Source organism: Barbus barbus (genome assembly GCF_936440315.1).
Source record: "Barbus barbus genome assembly, chromosome: 6".
In the NCBI taxonomy this organism is placed as follows: Eukaryota; Metazoa; Chordata; class Actinopteri; order Cypriniformes; family Cyprinidae; genus Barbus; species Barbus barbus.
The window spans coordinates 33,094,783-33,112,505 of NC_136734.1; the positions used below are offsets into that span (position 1 = coordinate 33,094,783).

Below are 17,723 nucleotides of genomic sequence, written 5' to 3' on the forward strand. Positions count from 1 at the left end.
TCTGGCTCTTTTGTAGAGGCCAAGCCAACATCAAAGTTTGTCTTCGAACTTTAGCTTCTAGTTATTTATACTTGTTTAAGGAAATGTAATTTTCTTATTGCTTTATCTTTTTAATTTCCTTTTATTTATTATTGTTGTTGTTGTTTTTTTGTTTATATTATTGTATTTGATGTAATTTATAGGTTATTGCCCTTGAAAAATTGCAATAAAAAATAATCTTGTTTATTCTCAATTTTCCAGAGATTTTGCGAGATTTCCCGTGTTCACAGTCGGGACTCTGGTTGAAAATCTTTGTCACATCGCGGCACACCACACACTATAGGAGCAAAACGGTTAAATCTAGGATATTTTTTGTCCTCATGTTTGTGGTCTCTCACATTTTAAAGATCTTATCAGATTTAAAAAAATATTTTATTGTGTACCCAGCATTAACATAATTAGCAGCAGATTACTATATACTGTATATCTCCAATGAGATGCGTTAAATGTCCTTCGAGTCGCCAAAAAAAAGCACCGGGACGTTTATTTTGGTAACGTCATACCCGGAAACTTCCTCACGTTGTGGTGGACGCAGGAAAAACACGTGTGGAGCTTCACTTCATATATGTACAGCTGTCTGTGTTGTGTTTTGCTGTTTTAAAGTGAATATCACTTGTCAACATACATTTCCGCCATTCAAAGGAAAGATAATGAGCCATTTATCATCTTGTGAGTAGTCTGACGTGTCTGTGCGAGTGTAGTGTAGTTATTTAGCTACTACAGCACCTGTTTTAATAGCCTGCTTACTATCATGGCTGAGGACGTGCTGATGCTCAACATCTTCTCAGCTCCGGTAACGTTTCACAAAAAGACAAATCGAAGACCTCTGTCAACAGCAGAGAAATGGGCACAGGTGAGTCAGTCTTGCTCCCTATGCTGTTGCTGTAATTTTCATTGCACACTGATGTACTCACAAGTTTTACACACAAGTTTCTTTCAGCCTCATTCTAAAGTGCTGTACCTTTTGTGTTGATGTTAAAGAAAAAGCAAAAATCAAAGAGGAAGGCTGTCTTTGAGCCCCAGGAGAGCAGCGCTTCCAAACAGAGGAAGATTAATCAAACTGGTCAACAGCACACACATAAGCAAAAGTTGCAAACCCCCAGAAGCCCCTCTCAGAGGAGTAATAATAGAGACACAGAGGAGAAGGCGGACCAGGGAGAAAACTCTGCCGCAAAGTCCCCATTAAAGGTGAAAACATTTTCAAAGAAAGCACCCGAAGAGCATGGCAGACCATTTATCAAGACATCGTCTCTCTTCAGAAACAACCCAGAGATCCCTGATGTCCTCAGGTAGATGCAACACATTTGAGCTTGTATGAATGGACCTGGAATGGACCTTTGCATGCAATTTACTTGTATTTTTTTCTCCCAGTCCTGCTGTAAATCAAGTAAAGGAGAAAGTCTTCACCAGCAACATGTTTGAAGAACTCAATCTACATCCTCATCTGGTACGAACAAACTTCAATATCGCATAACAAATCTCTCAACTAAAACGCTTCTGCTGTCTTATACTTTTCTCGCTTCACCTAAACTATTTTACAGGTGGCAACGCTCCATAAGGTGTTGAATGTGACCAGCATGACGAGGTACTGTAGCTTCGTCTTACCTTTTATTGTCCACCTCTTTGCATTTTCTCATGTTCATCTGTGTTTTTAGTGTCCAGAAGAAAACTATACCAGTTTTGATGTCTGGTAAAGATGCTGTCGTGCGCTCACAGACTGGATCAGGTGGGATTCCTGCAATGATTAATGTATACAAAATGTAATAAAATATTGAATGTTCAGTTTATTTATATTGTTTACAAAAAATACTTATGTAGTAGTAACTCTAATGTTAAAACTTTAAAAGATGTGATTATTCATATTTTGTCTTACATGTGTCCTGCAGGAAAAACATTGGCTTATGGAATTCCAGTGGTTCAGTTCTTACAAGCGATGCAGCCTAAAGTGAAGGCAAGTCAGCCTGAATGTCTAAAACAACACACATATTTGGCCTAAAGTAGTACATTTGTTTATTTTGAAACGATTGTCATTTATTGATTGTGTGTAGAAATTGGGGTCATTAGCAGTCAGACATTCAACTGTGTTGTATTATAATAAACATTGAAATTAATTGATAAAATTAATTTGGAGTCAGAAGTAATGTTATCCATAAAATAGCTAACGCACCATTATGTGCATCAAGTTTTGATGTCTTAAATTAAGTATAATATTTTTTTCAGAGATCAGATGGGCCTTTGGCTGTTGTGATTGTTCCCACCAGAGAGGTATTGTATTAAATGATACAAAACCATCATCATCTTCTGATTTTTCTTATAGCATATTCCACTCATATGTACCCTTTTTTTATTTCCTTCCAACATGGATCTGTGTCTGGTTGTCCTTCAGCTTGCCCTGCAGAGCTTTCAGATGTTTCAGAAGCTTCTAAAAGTGAGGATTTGTACTTTTGCTAAATTATTGTTCTGTGTTGACATAATTGAACCACTACATTTTCAATCTTTAAAAGTCACTCACTGTAATTATTATTTTCAGCCTTTCACTTGGATTGTGCCTGGAGTTCTGATGGGAGGAGAGAAGAGAAAAGCAGAAAAGGCCAGGTTAACAGCACACACAGCCACACAAAATACATATATCTACTACAACGGGTCTGAATCAGATTTCTGGTGATTTATTCAAGTGTAAAAGTATTGCATGTTGCATTACAGATCCATTTCGAGTAATTACAGAATTTATTCAGCAAAGATGCATTAAATTGATCAAAAGTGACCGCAAAGACATTTAGCATTTTACAAAACACTTCTATTTCAAATAAATATTGTTCTTTAAAATTTAGATTCATCAAAGAACCCTGAAAACAAATGTCAGTTTCTACAAATTGTGAGCAGCACAACTGTTCTCAACATTGATAATAAGAAATGTTTCTTGAGCAGCAAATCACATGCTTTACTGTATTTTTGATCAAATAAATGCAGCCTTTGCGTGTAAGAGACTTCTGTCAGAAACATTAAAATCTTACTGACTTAACACTTTAACAGTAGTGTATAGTTCATTCTGCAATATCACTTCAGTCTGTGCTATGTCTTGCTGTGTTTCCATATGTTTTTGCTTGTCTTTGTCTTGAATTCAGACTGAGGAAGGGCATTAATGTTCTGATCTCGACTCCAGGCCGACTGGTGGACCACATAAAGAACACTCTAAGTATTGCTTTCAGCGCTGTGCGCTGGCTCATTCTGGATGAAGCCGACAGGTCAGTTTGTTTACTGATTTGAGACATTTTTAAAAAGGTCCCTCTTGGAAACATTTTAGAATTTTAATCATCGATTAAAATGAAAGATTCTATATGAATTTTATCAGTACTATTGTTGTTTTTTTGTATAGTGATTGCTGCTTAAGAAAATGTTATATTATTGTAAATAGTTTTGCCATGAATATAGACATTGTTGCTGATATGGCATTAAATAAACAATAAACAAATACATTTTTTTCTGATTTGAACTGAGAATGATATGGAACGATTAGTTCATCCATGCTGTTTTGAAGGACTCTGGATTTGGGCTTTGAGAAAGATCTGACTGTGATTCTGAATGCTCTGAATGCCACTGGACTTGCCAGGCAGAATGTGTTGCTTTCAGCCACACTCACCGAGGGTAAGCTTATCGTCTGCTCGCTACCACTGTTCAGAGTATGTTTGGATGTAAAGTGAGACAGTGGCATAAGCGCACGCTTTAGACTATGGGAGGTACCGTACTGGCTTTATTCTAGTGGAAACAGACTAGGATGAGCTGACAGGAGTTTTTGTCTCTCAAGTCCAGTCTTTCTCTTCTTTGCATGATAGAACAGGCTCTTTATCCCATTGAAAACTGAAATTTATGAACCCCTTTAGCACCCTCCTGTTTGCGGTAGTGCTGGGTCACAAAAACTTCTTACTTTCATAACATTTTGATCACAAAAGCATTTTGGTGACAATCTACATAGGTGTGTAACCGTTTATGCTGATCCTGTTCTCTTCACATCCAGGACTGTCCCGATTAGCCAGTATCAGTATGAAGGAGCCTGTGAGTATCCATGTGTCAGAGGGGAGTGAGGAGACAGTTGAAGCGTGTCCCCAGGCGGCCCCTCAGGCTCTGTCAGACAGCTATGCGGTGCCTGAGAGGCTGCAGCAGCACGTTGTGGTGGTGCCCAGCAAGCTCCACCTGGTCTGTTTGGCTGCCTTTATTCTGGCCAAATGCAAGGTACGGGACACCATATGTTAAAGCCCAGTTATTAACGCTCACTTGTATTGTTGTGTTACTCTGTAGATCACCTCAAGTCATTTCAGTTTGGCCTGGTGAATTATTTTACCATTTTATAACCTTCCAAATATGGAAAGAAGTAATCTGGAATTTTTTCTATTTTAAAATGTAGTTTATTCCAGTGATGTTTTCAGCAGCCATTACTCTAGTCTTCAGTGTCATGTGATCCTTCAGAAATCGTTTTAATATGCTGAGTTGGTTCTCAAGAAATATTCTAAATGTCTTCACTGTCACTTTTGATCAATTTCATGCATCCTTATTCTTGTTGCATCCTTGTTTTCTTTCAGAAAAATTTTACTGACCCCAAATGTTTGAACTGTAGTTCAGTTACTGGTAACACTTTAGTATAGGGACCAATTCTCTCTAACTAGTTGCTTATTAGTATGCCTATTATTAACATATTGGCTGTTTATTAGTACTTATAGAGCAAATATTCTGCATGACCATATTCTACATCCTTAATCCTACCCAATACTTAACAACTACCTTACTAACTAATTAATAAGCCACAAATTAGGAGTTTGAGTCAAAAGTCATAGTTAATGATTTGTTAATAGAGAGAATTGGACCTTAAAATCAAAATATTTACCAAAATATTATAACTGATAACCAACAATGTTATTACTGCTAGGGCTTACTGTAATAAAGTATTTTGCTCATGTTACATGCACAGTAGCTGTTACTGGACTTCAGTATTTTATTGTGTTTTTGTTTGTAGTTTGAGCAGCGGCAGAAGCTGATCATTTTCATATCCAGCTGTGAGGCTGTGGAGTTTCTGCTTACTCTCTTCACTGCAGTCCTCTGTGAGAAGTCCAGCACCACATCAACCAAACATACCTCAGCATCCCTTAACTTCTGCAGGCTTCATGGCAGCATGAGGCAAGAGGTCAGACATTATGTGTAAAGTATATGTATCTGTCCTATATAGCCTCACTTTTGTTATTCAGTCAGCAATTAAATATTCAGATTTTACCTTAAGGCTGAAATACACTACACAACACTTGAATAGGAACAGATTTTTAAAACAGTAGACATCATGCACTTGCCAACTTTATAAAAAGTTACAGAGAAAAAATGGGCATCATACACGACTGAGGATCACATACTCCCAGTCTTTCAAGTCATTCCAAATACAGCTAAATCACGCAGAAACGCGTACCTTATTGCTAGATGTGTGACAAATGAACACAATGTGTTCTAAAACTGAATCAAAATATCAAACATGGAATCATAGTCTGAAGGTAAAAAATCTTGACCATCATACTTTGTGATTTTCTATTAAATCTGTCAGCTCAAAGCTGTGGAATGCCTTGACCTTTGGGCAACCAGCATCATCATCTCCAGACTGTAAATTGATGTAGAAATCTGAACAAATGTCAGACTACAACAACACATTAATGGAGCCCATGCTTCTATTTCTGCTAAAATGACCATGTGTCTTAAAAGCATCCAGAATAACTAGCAACATATGACACTAGGTTAGACCATCATGGTCTGGTTGACCGGTGGGGTCTGCGGCCCTCAGCCAGCTGGCGTTCAGGCAACAGCAGCAGTCGGTGCCCTGTGGCAGTGTCAGGGGAACTGCATCCTGCCACTGTCCAACCTGCACCCTCACCCCCACATAAATGAAGCTGCCGTGGGTTGCCCATATGGCACTGGAAGGGCAGGGGACTGTGAAGTCTCTTGGTCAGATGTATGAGAGAGCAGGTCTGGGTGTGGTGCTGGCCTGTAGTGTTATGGATGGGTTTGGTAATGGGACAGCACAGGCTGAGCTCTGGACGTCTCCTCCGTTGAGGAGAGCTGCAGGAGACGGGCAGCTGTTCCAGAGCACAACAGATTGTGCTCCATGCAGAAAAAGAGAGAGGAGCTGTCGGACATCCCATCTTCACATGGGCTCTCATCCGTGTTTCTGCCTTGCCTTTTGTTCTGATATAAATTCAGAAATTATTTTGCTGAAATATTGGCTCACATAACTTTGTAATTAAAGATTAAGCTCATGTGTTTCTCTTTTGTACAGTGTTTGACCGCTTTAGAAACATAATGGCAATGAACTTTCCTGTTTTTCTCCCTTCAGGAGCGCACTGAAGTCTTCCAGGAGTTCTCTCAGTGTAAAACCGGCATTCTGCTGTGCACGGTAAGTAATTTGAAAAGGCGCAATTTGTATGGTAACTGTCTGACCATGTCTGCAGTCTAGAGTCTAGAGTGATTCCCAGTCAGGTTTATTCATACCTGAGGGCCTGTTTGCTCAGGTTTCAGAAATACATAAAATGATTTTTAAATTGTAAGATCTTGTTAAACCTATAAAATTTATAAAATACCAATTAAAAGAGAAAATATGTAGTTTTCAAAAGGTTAAAATATAAACACATTTTTAATTATTGCATTCAGTTACTATGTTATATGGGAAAAAAGGTGTTGTCATTTTGTGTGAGGAATAATAATTATATACTATTTACATCTAATTATAAAATGAAGACAGAAATGTATTACTGTTTTAAATTACAACTGTACTGCAAAATTTATTCATATTTGATAATTATAGTAGTTGCAGTGCAAATTACAATACTAATATTTATGTCTTATGTTCTTCATTTTCAGCAGTTCAAACTCTCATGCTATTTAGCGTTTCAGATCCTCAAGCTTTTATATTAGTGGAATACTGGTGTAATTCTGTATTAATAAAGTAAACCTAGTGCACGTTGCCTTCCCAAATGCACATTAAGCTCGCAGTACATGCAGAGATTGAGATTGCAGTATTTACTGTGAACTGAGCCACTCAGAGACACTAACACACTCTGGATCACGAGCTGCCTGTGCTTCACTCCAAAACTCATAAGTCTATAAAGTTATTTAGTTATATTGCAGTCTTTGATTTGATTATCACACTAAGCTGTATCACGATTAGCATACAGTCCCATTTATTTTCATTTTATATTGGATATAATTAATTATAAGCTTTTCATGAACTTGTGAACCCCCTTTGAGGAAACTCTTAAAATATAAGGGTTCTTTTAAAATAAACATTTGTTAAATGACTCATTAATGCATTATTCTAATGATGTAGCTCAAGCTACATAACAGTTGATTAAAAAAATGTATGGACAGGTGTGCGTCCCTTTCCTCCACCTCCTCTTCTTCCATCTTGTCACTCTGCAGAAGGGCTCCTGGAGTAAATGAGTGCTTCTATTCCTGTTGACAGCCTGGCATGGCGTTGTGTTGGTCTCCATCTGTACCAGCTCCAGACACCTCAGCTGAGAGTTTAGGCTAGTTGAGGTTGAGAGCTGGAGTTAAGTTTGAAAATTGTCCAAAAAACAATAGTGTGGCATAGTGGTTAAAGCTCAGTGCTGGTAACCATTAGGAAGCAGATTTAGTCGCACGAGGAGGGAGCTGTAAATATCAGTCTAGCTCCAAAATCATAATAGCATAGCGTGGCAATAGATTTGTAAAATAAGGCAATACACTAAATTCAGTAGAGTGAATCAGGTCAATCTAGGACATTGTTTGGACTAGTCAGACCAACAAATAAAGCCTGAGTCATGACAAACCAAGCTAGAATATGACTGAAAATTATGGAACAAGAATGAGATTAGATTTAGAATTTAGATTTAGGTGAATATGTCTTGGTCCATCAGTCTTATTCCACACAGTGTTATTTTACTGTTTTTATATTGTATTGTACAACTTCGTAGTATTTTAAATTACCTTTTTTATATTTTCTTTTTTTATTTTAAGTTTTAGTAATTTTATGTGCTTTTGTCATGAATATACAGTTTTAGTGATTTTAGTATTTAAAAAACACAAAAATTAATTAGAACTGTTGCCTTGGCAACTAACTGAAATAAGTGTGGGTTTTCTATCTTTTATTTCAATAACTGAAAATAATTTCTGGTTGTTTTAGTTGACAATAACTCTGGTTATACATCTTCCCCAATTTACTCCTCCTTTTTGTTGATTGATTTTTTTTATTTTTTATTTAGTTAATGAAGTCTGTTTAAATTAATATTGAAATATTTTTGTTGTTTATTTTCTCCTTAGGATGTGGCTGCACGTGGATTGGATCTGCCTCAGGTTACGTGGATTGTTCAGGTTAGATTTCTTCATTGCACATCGCTAGTTTTGCTACTGTTACTGAACTGTTCAAATTTCCAGTACTACTTTTTTTTTAAATAAATATCTTTCTGTTTCAGTATAACCCTCCTGTTTCCGCGGCGGAGTACATTCATCGTGTGGGCCGCACAGCACGAATTGGAGCTCAGGGCAGCAGCCTGCTCTTCCTTACCCCCTCTGAGATGGCTTTTGTGGATGTGCTGGCCAATCACAACATCAGGTGTGCTGCTTGGCGTCTCATCTATATCACATTTACTTATCATTTTGATGAACACAGCAGTAGGGGACTTTAGGGCAGGTCCTGGTTGATGTGTGGATGAAGTCCAGTCCCTGACACTGTGATTAAAGATGGTCTCTGTTCCAAAGCCCACAATATAACAGTCAAAAGCTGGACTGATGACTCGGTGCTGATCTCGGCACTAGAAGCCTGTGTCGAGAGAAAACACACACTCTGAGTCTCTCTGCATGAGAGCAGAATGAATCTGTTCTGCTGGCACAAGGACTATGATATTTGGCTCACGTTACAGTTTACAGGACTAAAGGATGATCAAAATGAGTTTGGTAGGGTTAGCAGGGCTCGATACGTTGAGCTAAACTATCTAAACTTACAATCAGGAAAATGTTTGGTGCAATTTATTTATTTCCCAGTGATTAATATATTTATGTATAATATCCATCTACACCCTCAGTTTGTCCGAGATGAAGATGGAGGACATCTTGGCCAATCTGATGAAGGACGAGCGATTCAAAGGCAGAGGGAAATGGGACAATAAGGTAACTTCTGACATCTAAGCCTCTGAATCAACGATTCAGTGTTGACTTGTTGGACTGTGCATAACTGTTATAACTTTTCTATCTTGGTTGAAGATCGCATGTGGTTAAAAATGCAGATCTAGAGAACAGCTGTGGGAGAAGAATGGCTTTCTCTTTTTTTTTCTTTTTTTTTTTTCTCTCTCTCAACAATGAGAGCCGTCTGACAACAATGAGCGAATGTTTCTGCCAGTGCTCAGTCAGTCCTAATCCTGATTTAATGTCCTTTTCCCTCCCAGCACCAATCGGCTGGTTGTAATCCTCACCCGTGCCACCCCCCTTGTTAGCAGCCTCATTTGAGGGTCAGAGGTCATTGATGGGGAGGGGAGGTGTCATTAGGGTGTAACCAATAAAGTTTGTGATGCTGTTGGTTTTTATTGGCTTTTAATATAAAATGTGATATTTTATTTTTTTTATTTTTTTTTTTCTTCTCTCGCATAATTGCTGGAATGCAATGCATTCATTCTACTCCGATTTTTGTTTATCTTTGATGTGTGTCTCTTTGTACGTGACTGTGCAGAGATCAGCTGCTGCTTTTGAGCAGGAGGTGCGAGAGAGAGCCACTGTATTACAGACTGACTTTGAGAATTATGTTCATGCCAATAACGAGTCTCTGAAAACAGCGAAGAGCGGTAAGCCGAAAAACTAATTATCATGTAGGGTTACTGTGTTAAACTAATATTTTGTTCTACAGTTTTGCGGCCCAGCTACATTTTCATTACATAGAAGAAATGGAGCTAGCTTTTTTTTGTTTTTGTTTTTTTTTACAACCATATAACCTCTAAACCATAATTGTTATTTCTCTTGGCATTGCAAGTTATTTGTATTCAATAAAGTATTTTAATAAATACAATAACAAAGTATTGAGTGTAAAATATTTTATTTGTAAACAGTTTAATATGTAAAATCAATTAATTAAAGCAATATTATTAACATTAAAAAAGCGTTTAAAATCCTTTATTGCCAGTGAAACTGCTTGGAAAAATCTGCTATGTGGGCTGTAACTTGTTTTTTTTGGTCCTGTAGCACTGCAGTCTTTCCTGAGAGCATACACCACGTACCCCTCCAATCTGAAACACATCTTCCACATCCGCAGCCTGCACCTGGGCCACGCTGCTAAGAGCTTTGGCCTGAGGGACGCACCCCAGGGCCTGGGCAGCTCCATAACCACTAATCCTGCCAACAGCAAAGACTCCAAGAAGGGCAAAGACAAAGCCAAGAGGTACTGCAAGTTTTCAGCAGTTGGACTAATTTATGAATCTGTCAAACAGTTTGCACTGCCAGATAGTATGATCTAGTTCTGCTTTTAGATAAATTAAGCCATGTTCTGTTTGATTGTACATTTTTCCTTGTGGCTTCTGTAACATCTTTAGGGTTTTTTCCACATAAGGTTTGAAATTGTGAGCTCTTTTTTAAAATTTAGTTTCTTTAAGTTTTCATTGTTTTGTTTACATTTTCCTTTGATTGTAATTAAAGGGAAGTGTTCTGATTAGCTCAATGTCATTTACACCACCATTCAAATGTTTGGGGTCAGCGAATTTTTTTTTTTTTAAGTAGTTAATACTTTTTTCAGCAAGGATGTATTAAATTGATCAAAAATTACAGTAAGCACGTTTATAATATTTTTAATGATTTCTGTTTCAAATAAATGCTGTTCTTTTGAACTTTATTTATCGAATCCTGGCTAAAAATGTATTAGTTCCCAGAAAAACATTAAACAGCACAACTGTTGTCAGCGCTGATAATAAGAAATGTTTCTTGAGCATCAAATCAGCATATTAGAATGATTTCTGTGAAACTGAAGACTGGAGTAATGGCAGCTGAAAATTCAGCTTTGCCATCACAGGAATTAATTACATTTTAAATACATTAAAATAGAAAACAGTTTTTTAAATTGTAGTAATATTTCACAGTGTTGATGTTTTTACTGTATTTTTGATCAACTAAATGCCGTTTTTAAAAAAATCTTGCCGACCCCAAACGTTTGAACAGTAGCATATCCCAGAATTTCAAAACAGAAGTGCATTATTATAGATGGAATTGGGAATGCAGCATTATTTGACTTTAAGCTGTCATACCAAAATTTCAGCAATCGATACCTATAGATTCTCTATATGAGTTTCAACAAAATATACTATGAAGTACTATTATGATTTATTTATTAAAAAGAAACAAATGTTTGATTTGCTTTTCTCAGATCAAGATGTGTTTAAACAGCCACTGCAAAACCAAATTGAGTCCATAGACTCAGTACATGTGCTGTAGAAAGAAAAGGAATTGTTTGATTTTTTATTTCAGTATCGACTACGTACCAAAGTGCTTTTGACATTTTTCTAAGCAAACTATAAATCTGGTGTTTAGCAAAACACAACCTATATGAAACCACCAAAATCCTTTATTGCTTTTGTAAGATGCATCCACTTATCTAGTGTTACTTCTTGAAGAAAAGGGAAGAGAAATGCCTTCGAGCCATTTTGTAGGACGTTGAATTAGTGTAAATGTCCCACTATGGCTCCCCCGAAAATTGCCAGTATCGCTGCCCTGGAAAAGCCCACAGCTCACACACACTCTTGGCAGCTGTGAGTCTTTCACTGTAGCAGAGCTCTTCAGGGTCAAAAAGGACTAGTCAAGTCCTGCCTTTAGCAGCTGCAAGTCTTACCTTTCACCTCTGACACACTCACCCCTCTTGTTTTCCCTTGTGTGATGCAGTAGCAGCGTTATTCCCAAAGTATGTTGGATATGCCATCCTTTATACAGAGCTGTTTTTTTTTTTTTTGTTGCTTTCTATACAGACTATACTCTTGTCCTAAAAACTGGTATACTTAATCTGATGGAAGTCCTTGGCACAATTTTTGACTGAGGATGAGAATGGTGATGATTGATTATGTGCTGATGATGTGGCCAGTACATCACAGTTTGGTTGTTAGGCCACTAACTATGAGGTTTGGCCAGTGACACTGCAGGGTTATTAGAGGTCATTTCACACAGGATTGAATGTGGTGTTGCAAGCGTGGGGTCTGGTTAGCAAAGGCCATGTCCAGACTAGCCCTCACGCATGGATGTGTTGGTGTAGGCCTTTCTTTCTGTGGTCAGATTCTCCACAGGACACTTAATTAAACCGAGCCAGAGCCAAAAACCACCCTGAACGTCATTACTGTCACATAGTGAGGAGCTTTATCTGTATCCACGCATTTAAATAAAGAATATTGACATATGGGCCTCTCCTCTAGTGTTCAGCACGTGTTTCATAGATGACCCGCACATGCAGTGATCACAGTTCTCTTGTTAGACCAGAACTGTCATTTGAAAATTTCTGTTATTGTGAATGTATTCTGCTGTATTTTATTTCCCTCTCTTTCATCCCACCTTCAGTTCTTTAGTGTGCCTTTGAGATAAAGGCTCAAAAGCCCCTGTGTGCTGTCTCTGTGCTGTAAAGGGGGTGTCAGGTAGTTTGGTAAAATCTGATGTTAAAGTTGCTTTACTCAATGTTAGTGACGCATTAAATTTAACGGAGTTGCATCGTTTAATTTCAGAGTGGAAAACAGACTCCTGGTAGTCGTTCTTTACTCAAGATCTTATTCCATTGTCGAAGGGCGCTGTGTGTAGCTACTTTCATTATAGAATGCTTTATATGTAAAACTATTAGGATAAAGAAATGTGTGAAGGTACTTTAAAATTGAGTCAGTCAGGGAAGCATTTCATGAAAGTTTTCTGTTTTTATTTGTGCAAAGTTGCAATGTCTGAATCACGAAGAAATTACACTTATGAATCTTTTTTCTTTCCAACCCCCCAAAATGTTTTGAATATGACTCACTCCATTAGTGTCAGTGAATCAGTTACTGACTTCCTCACTGAACCACTTATTTTTTTATGCATGTCTGCTTAAAAACTTCTTTCTGTGATTTTTTTTTTTTACTTTTTTACATCAGTCAGTTTACTGATATTATTCATATGACATTGTGTACATAAGGATAAATACACCCAATAACCAATCATTTTTATATTTGTTATAAATATTTGAATTTAAATATTTGAAAGTGTTGTTTTAATACCATTATTCATTTATACACTATATATCTGAATTTTAAAGTTGCTTTTAATTTAGAACTGATACTCTACAATGAATAAGTAATAATATTCTTAAACAGTTTTATAGGGTGGTGATGGCGCAGTGGATAAGACACATGCCTTTGGTGTGAGAGACCCGGGTTCGAATCCACTGTGAGACACCAATGTGTTCCTGAGCAAGACACTTAACCCCTAGTCGCTCCAGAGGCGTGCGACCTCTGACATATATAGCAATTGTAAGTCGCTTTGTATAAAAGCGTCAGCTAAATGAATAAATGTAAATGTTATAGTATTTTTTGTTTACTTTTTTTTTTTAATGCATAAATATAGTTTATAATATATGGACTGTGGCAAATATAGTTTATAATATTTAAATATTTATAACAAACAAATATTATTGGTTATTGTTTAACATACAAGATCCAAACACATGGCACAAATTGATACTATATTCAACTACAAAAGCTACCTAGTTTTGAATAACTTAAATGTTTGTAGTTTATATACTAAAATATCTTATCACACTGAACAACAGTGACTGTAACGGTCTTTATCGAGTGATTTTGTAACTTGTCAGCTTTAAAAAAAGAAAGTCATTTGGTTTAAATTAGGATCCAGTGGCTCCCTCAAATTTATTTTCATTTGTTTGAAGCCCTGCTCATTTCAGCCATTTCAGAATTGTGTATTAAATAGTTTTGTGGCTTTGTTTGTACATGTACACTTCTTTATGGTACTACTGAATTTTGACTTGTGCCACATGCTGGCTCAGACACTATAGGGAGAAGCATGTGTCTAACCACTAGTAATTGGCAGGGTGACCTGCAGCAGGACCTGTGAATGAAACCCATGGAGCAGGACAATAGGTCAGTCCCAGAGGAGCTGCCCCAGAGCAGCCATAACGCACTCACACTCTCCCTCCTCTGCCCAGACAACAGCCATAATGAACTTATCAGCCGTCATAGCTGACAGCTGACATCTATATTTACCAGCCATCGCTCAGTATGGAATATTCATGCCGCACTATGCCGATACCACTTAACTGGTCAGTGCTTTGGCCCTATTAACATTTACCATTCCCAGCCTAATTGTGTGTGTGATATCGCTGCGTTGTGCTGTGCTGTCTTACGGTCTCAGTCGAGCCTCGTCATCCTGTCAGGAGAGACTTCATTACAGCCGACTGTGGTGTACACTGTCCATGTCCAGACAAGATTTCTCTAATGAGCAGATCACACCAATATAAACATATACACACACTTATTGACACGCGATGCAACAACAAAGACCTCTGGTACACGGGAGAGAGGCTATTACAGGCAACCAAAAATACACACACACACCGATCCCTGTGAGTTTAATTCTATTTTTTATTTTTGGATGATGATGTATTAATATTTTACAGTTAATGTATTTGATTTAATAATATAATTTATGTAATATGGAGAATATAGTGATCAAGTGTCAAATCAAATCTAGTATTGTGAAATATAATTTAAACAACTGTTTTAACTATTTTAAGATGCAATTTATTCTTGTGATGACAGCTGGATTTTCAGCAGACTTCAGTGTCTCATAATCCTTCAGAAATCATTCTAATATACTAATATATTTGGTCCTCCAAGCATTTCTTATCAATGTTGAAAACAGTTGTACTGCTTAATATTTTGTAGAAACACATTATTGATGATGCATTATTTTCAGCATTCTTTGGATAGAATTATTTTTAAATAGGTTTTTTTTATAGCACATGTCTTTACTATAGCTTTTGGCCAATTTAATGCACACTTGCTCAATAAAACTAATAATTAAAAAAAACTGCCTCCTAACTATTGAACGGTAATGTTTTGTTTTTTTATCTAGTCATTATAAATGACTGGGAAAACTCATGGACAAATCTCAGTTTCATTGGTCAGAAAGTAAGGGGACCCTGTGTCTAGATTTGGACTTCCTGCATTTGGATGTTCGTTTTGTCATTCTTTGGTCCGTCTTTCTTGTCAGAGTGTTAAAGCTAAATAGTTTTGAGTGCGTTTGTTGTGGACATGCCATTGTTTTATTTTGCTTAATCTCATTCCATTTAGTAGCTCTGCTTGAAGGTCTCTACAGAGGTACAATCTGTATTTCCAAGGAAAACTTTTATAGATTAACGCTTACTTAGTGAATGCATCACTTCTGCTCAATCAGTATGTGTAAATATAGTGACATTCTATACTATACCACCTTCATGTATATCTGTGTACATGCTTCATATCCCTTGTAGGGGTTCCTGTAGAGCGCTTGGGGACCAAAAGAACAATAACTGCTGTCTCATAGCCGCTCTAAGCCCCGGGGGTAGAGTGTGTCGTGTCACCATGAGGTAGATGCGTGTATTGGATGCTTAAGCAGCCCCACGGGGCCAAAGCGACGCTTCATGCTCCAGAGTTATTGATTAGATAAACAGTCACTAGTTTTACATCAGGCCCCCGCTGCTGTCTACGAGCCTTTTATTGACGACAGTGGGAAACTTGTTCAGCCGGTCTCAAGACAGCCAGCCAACCTACCGCCTCTTACAGAGTAAATCTCAGATTCGTGCTTCGGGATGCTTTACACTTTCAGAGGAATTCACACGGTTCTTTTTTATCATTGTGGTTAAGATGTTTAATTCCGCCCTTTTTTCCTTATTCTGTATTGGTTTTAGGAGGAAAGGCTTTTTAAATACACACAAGAGTGATAAGTTCATTGAAATGTTTTTCAGGCCTCCCAAGAAACTCACGGCGAAGGAGCGAGTGTCAAACCTAATGCGCTCAGAGTATCTCAGTGGGATAGGTGGAGCATCCAAGTCTAAGAAGAAGAGGAAAAAGAAGAAAGGTCAAGCAGAGGAAGAGCAATCTACCGCAGCATAAAGTGGAAGACTTTCGGAGAGATCCGAGGCTCTTTTAATGCTGAGGTCGGAGTACTTGCAGCCAGGTGGATTCTCAGGGTTGAACACACAGGTGTTTTTTGTTTTTTTACCTGTAACAAAGCATGAATGGTCAGCAGCGTGGTCTGAAAACCTGCTTTTACCATCTGCGTCAAAAAAAAGCTTTGCAAATGGTAAAATAGGCTTCATCGAATGAAGTGCATATGAAATGTTTTATTGCTCCGTCAGTTCACCTGTGAATTTATTATAAATGTGTTGCCACAAATATGACTATTTAAGCAATGTGATTTACAGAATGGTGTAATAGTCACTGAATTGGATATAAAAGTGAATTGTATTTAATATGCATGTTTTGTTTATTTTAATCAGATTTTGGACTCTCCACAGGATTGAATTCAAACGATTTGGCGACCAAACATGGCGCGCCTTTCATGTTGTACACAAGGTTATGAGAAGAACACCACATAAAAATAGCCTTTGTTAAAAGCTTTTTAGCTCATTTCCCTGGCTTGGTCAGGTAAATAGGGGTGGATATGTATGGAGGCTTACGCTGACCAGCTGTCCAAGCGTTGAGTCTGACTCGCCCGGTCACCAGCTGCTGTCTTTTGGCCGAGTCTCCGCTGCGAGCGTTTAAAGAAATTTGACCGGAATATTACGTTTCACGGTCGCTTTATTAGCTTAAAAGCCGCTTGTAAAAATTTGATTGGTCTGTAATAATGAAACGCCTGTAATGATAGGTCAATTAAACCCACACAACAAACCACTTACCCATATACGCTGGTTTCGATGTGAGAGTGCTTGTGAAGAGAGCTCACAAAAGGTTTCCTTTGGCAGTAATGCATATGCTTATGTTAATTAAAAACGTAAATATTTATACAATATGAGCGCAGGAAACAGACGGAAAAGATTGTTTTTATTGCTTAACTGCGTTCACGGGCTGTTGGTTTGATGTCCAGCTCTAATGCAGTTATAAAAATGACATTTTTTTTCTTATTTTAGAGCTCATTATATGCACCATATATTCACAACTAATATGCAAAAACTGTTTGACCAAGAGAATATCGAAGAATAAAGTACCTGTCTTATGTGACAAATTCACAGTCTTTATTTAGAAAAGTATTTTGGCGTCTGTTGAACTGGGTTGTAAACTATCCATGAACACAACACAATTTCCACAAAAACGGATTCTTTGTCTGAACAGGCTGTAGTGCCATTAGTTGCACTGATATGTGCATTTCATCAGAAAAATGGTTTAACTTTTGTAAAACTACCAAATCACATTAATCGGTAACAAATTACATTTGTTAGTTATTAGTGTTGTTTTTGTTTTATTTTGGTCTTACAATACATTTTTATAAAAAAAATTCACAATTATATTGCATATGGTTCAGTTGAATTCAGTTGTTTTTATTAGGATGTTTATTTTGGTTTGCTTGCGTTATAATTTTGTGCAAATAAACCACGCTATTTCTTGGGGAAAAGCAACTTCTTTTAGAAAACAGTAAAGAGGTTCATG

At 37.4% G+C, this 17,723-nt stretch overlaps 1 protein-coding gene across 1 annotated transcript; it reads left to right on the forward strand.

Moving 5' to 3' along the window:
- The first annotated feature begins 538 nt into the window (after window positions 1-538).
- On the forward strand, window positions 539-17,683 carry LOC306871648 (ATP-dependent DNA helicase DDX31-like). Its single transcript, XM_079419718.1, has 20 exons — window positions 539-892; window positions 1,021-1,328; window positions 1,411-1,486; window positions 1,581-1,624; window positions 1,695-1,765; window positions 1,926-1,990; window positions 2,260-2,304; window positions 2,426-2,467; window positions 2,570-2,634; window positions 3,165-3,284; window positions 3,578-3,684; window positions 4,055-4,269; window positions 5,048-5,215; window positions 6,404-6,463; window positions 8,365-8,415; window positions 8,517-8,656; window positions 9,126-9,210; window positions 9,767-9,878; window positions 10,273-10,468; window positions 16,043-17,683. Exons 1-20 carry the CDS (start codon window positions 791-793, stop codon window positions 16,188-16,190), a joined length of 2,220 nt encoding a protein of 739 aa, XP_079275844.1. The 5' UTR covers window positions 539-790; the 3' UTR covers window positions 16,191-17,683.
- The last annotated feature ends 40 nt before the right edge of the window (window positions 17,684-17,723 follow it).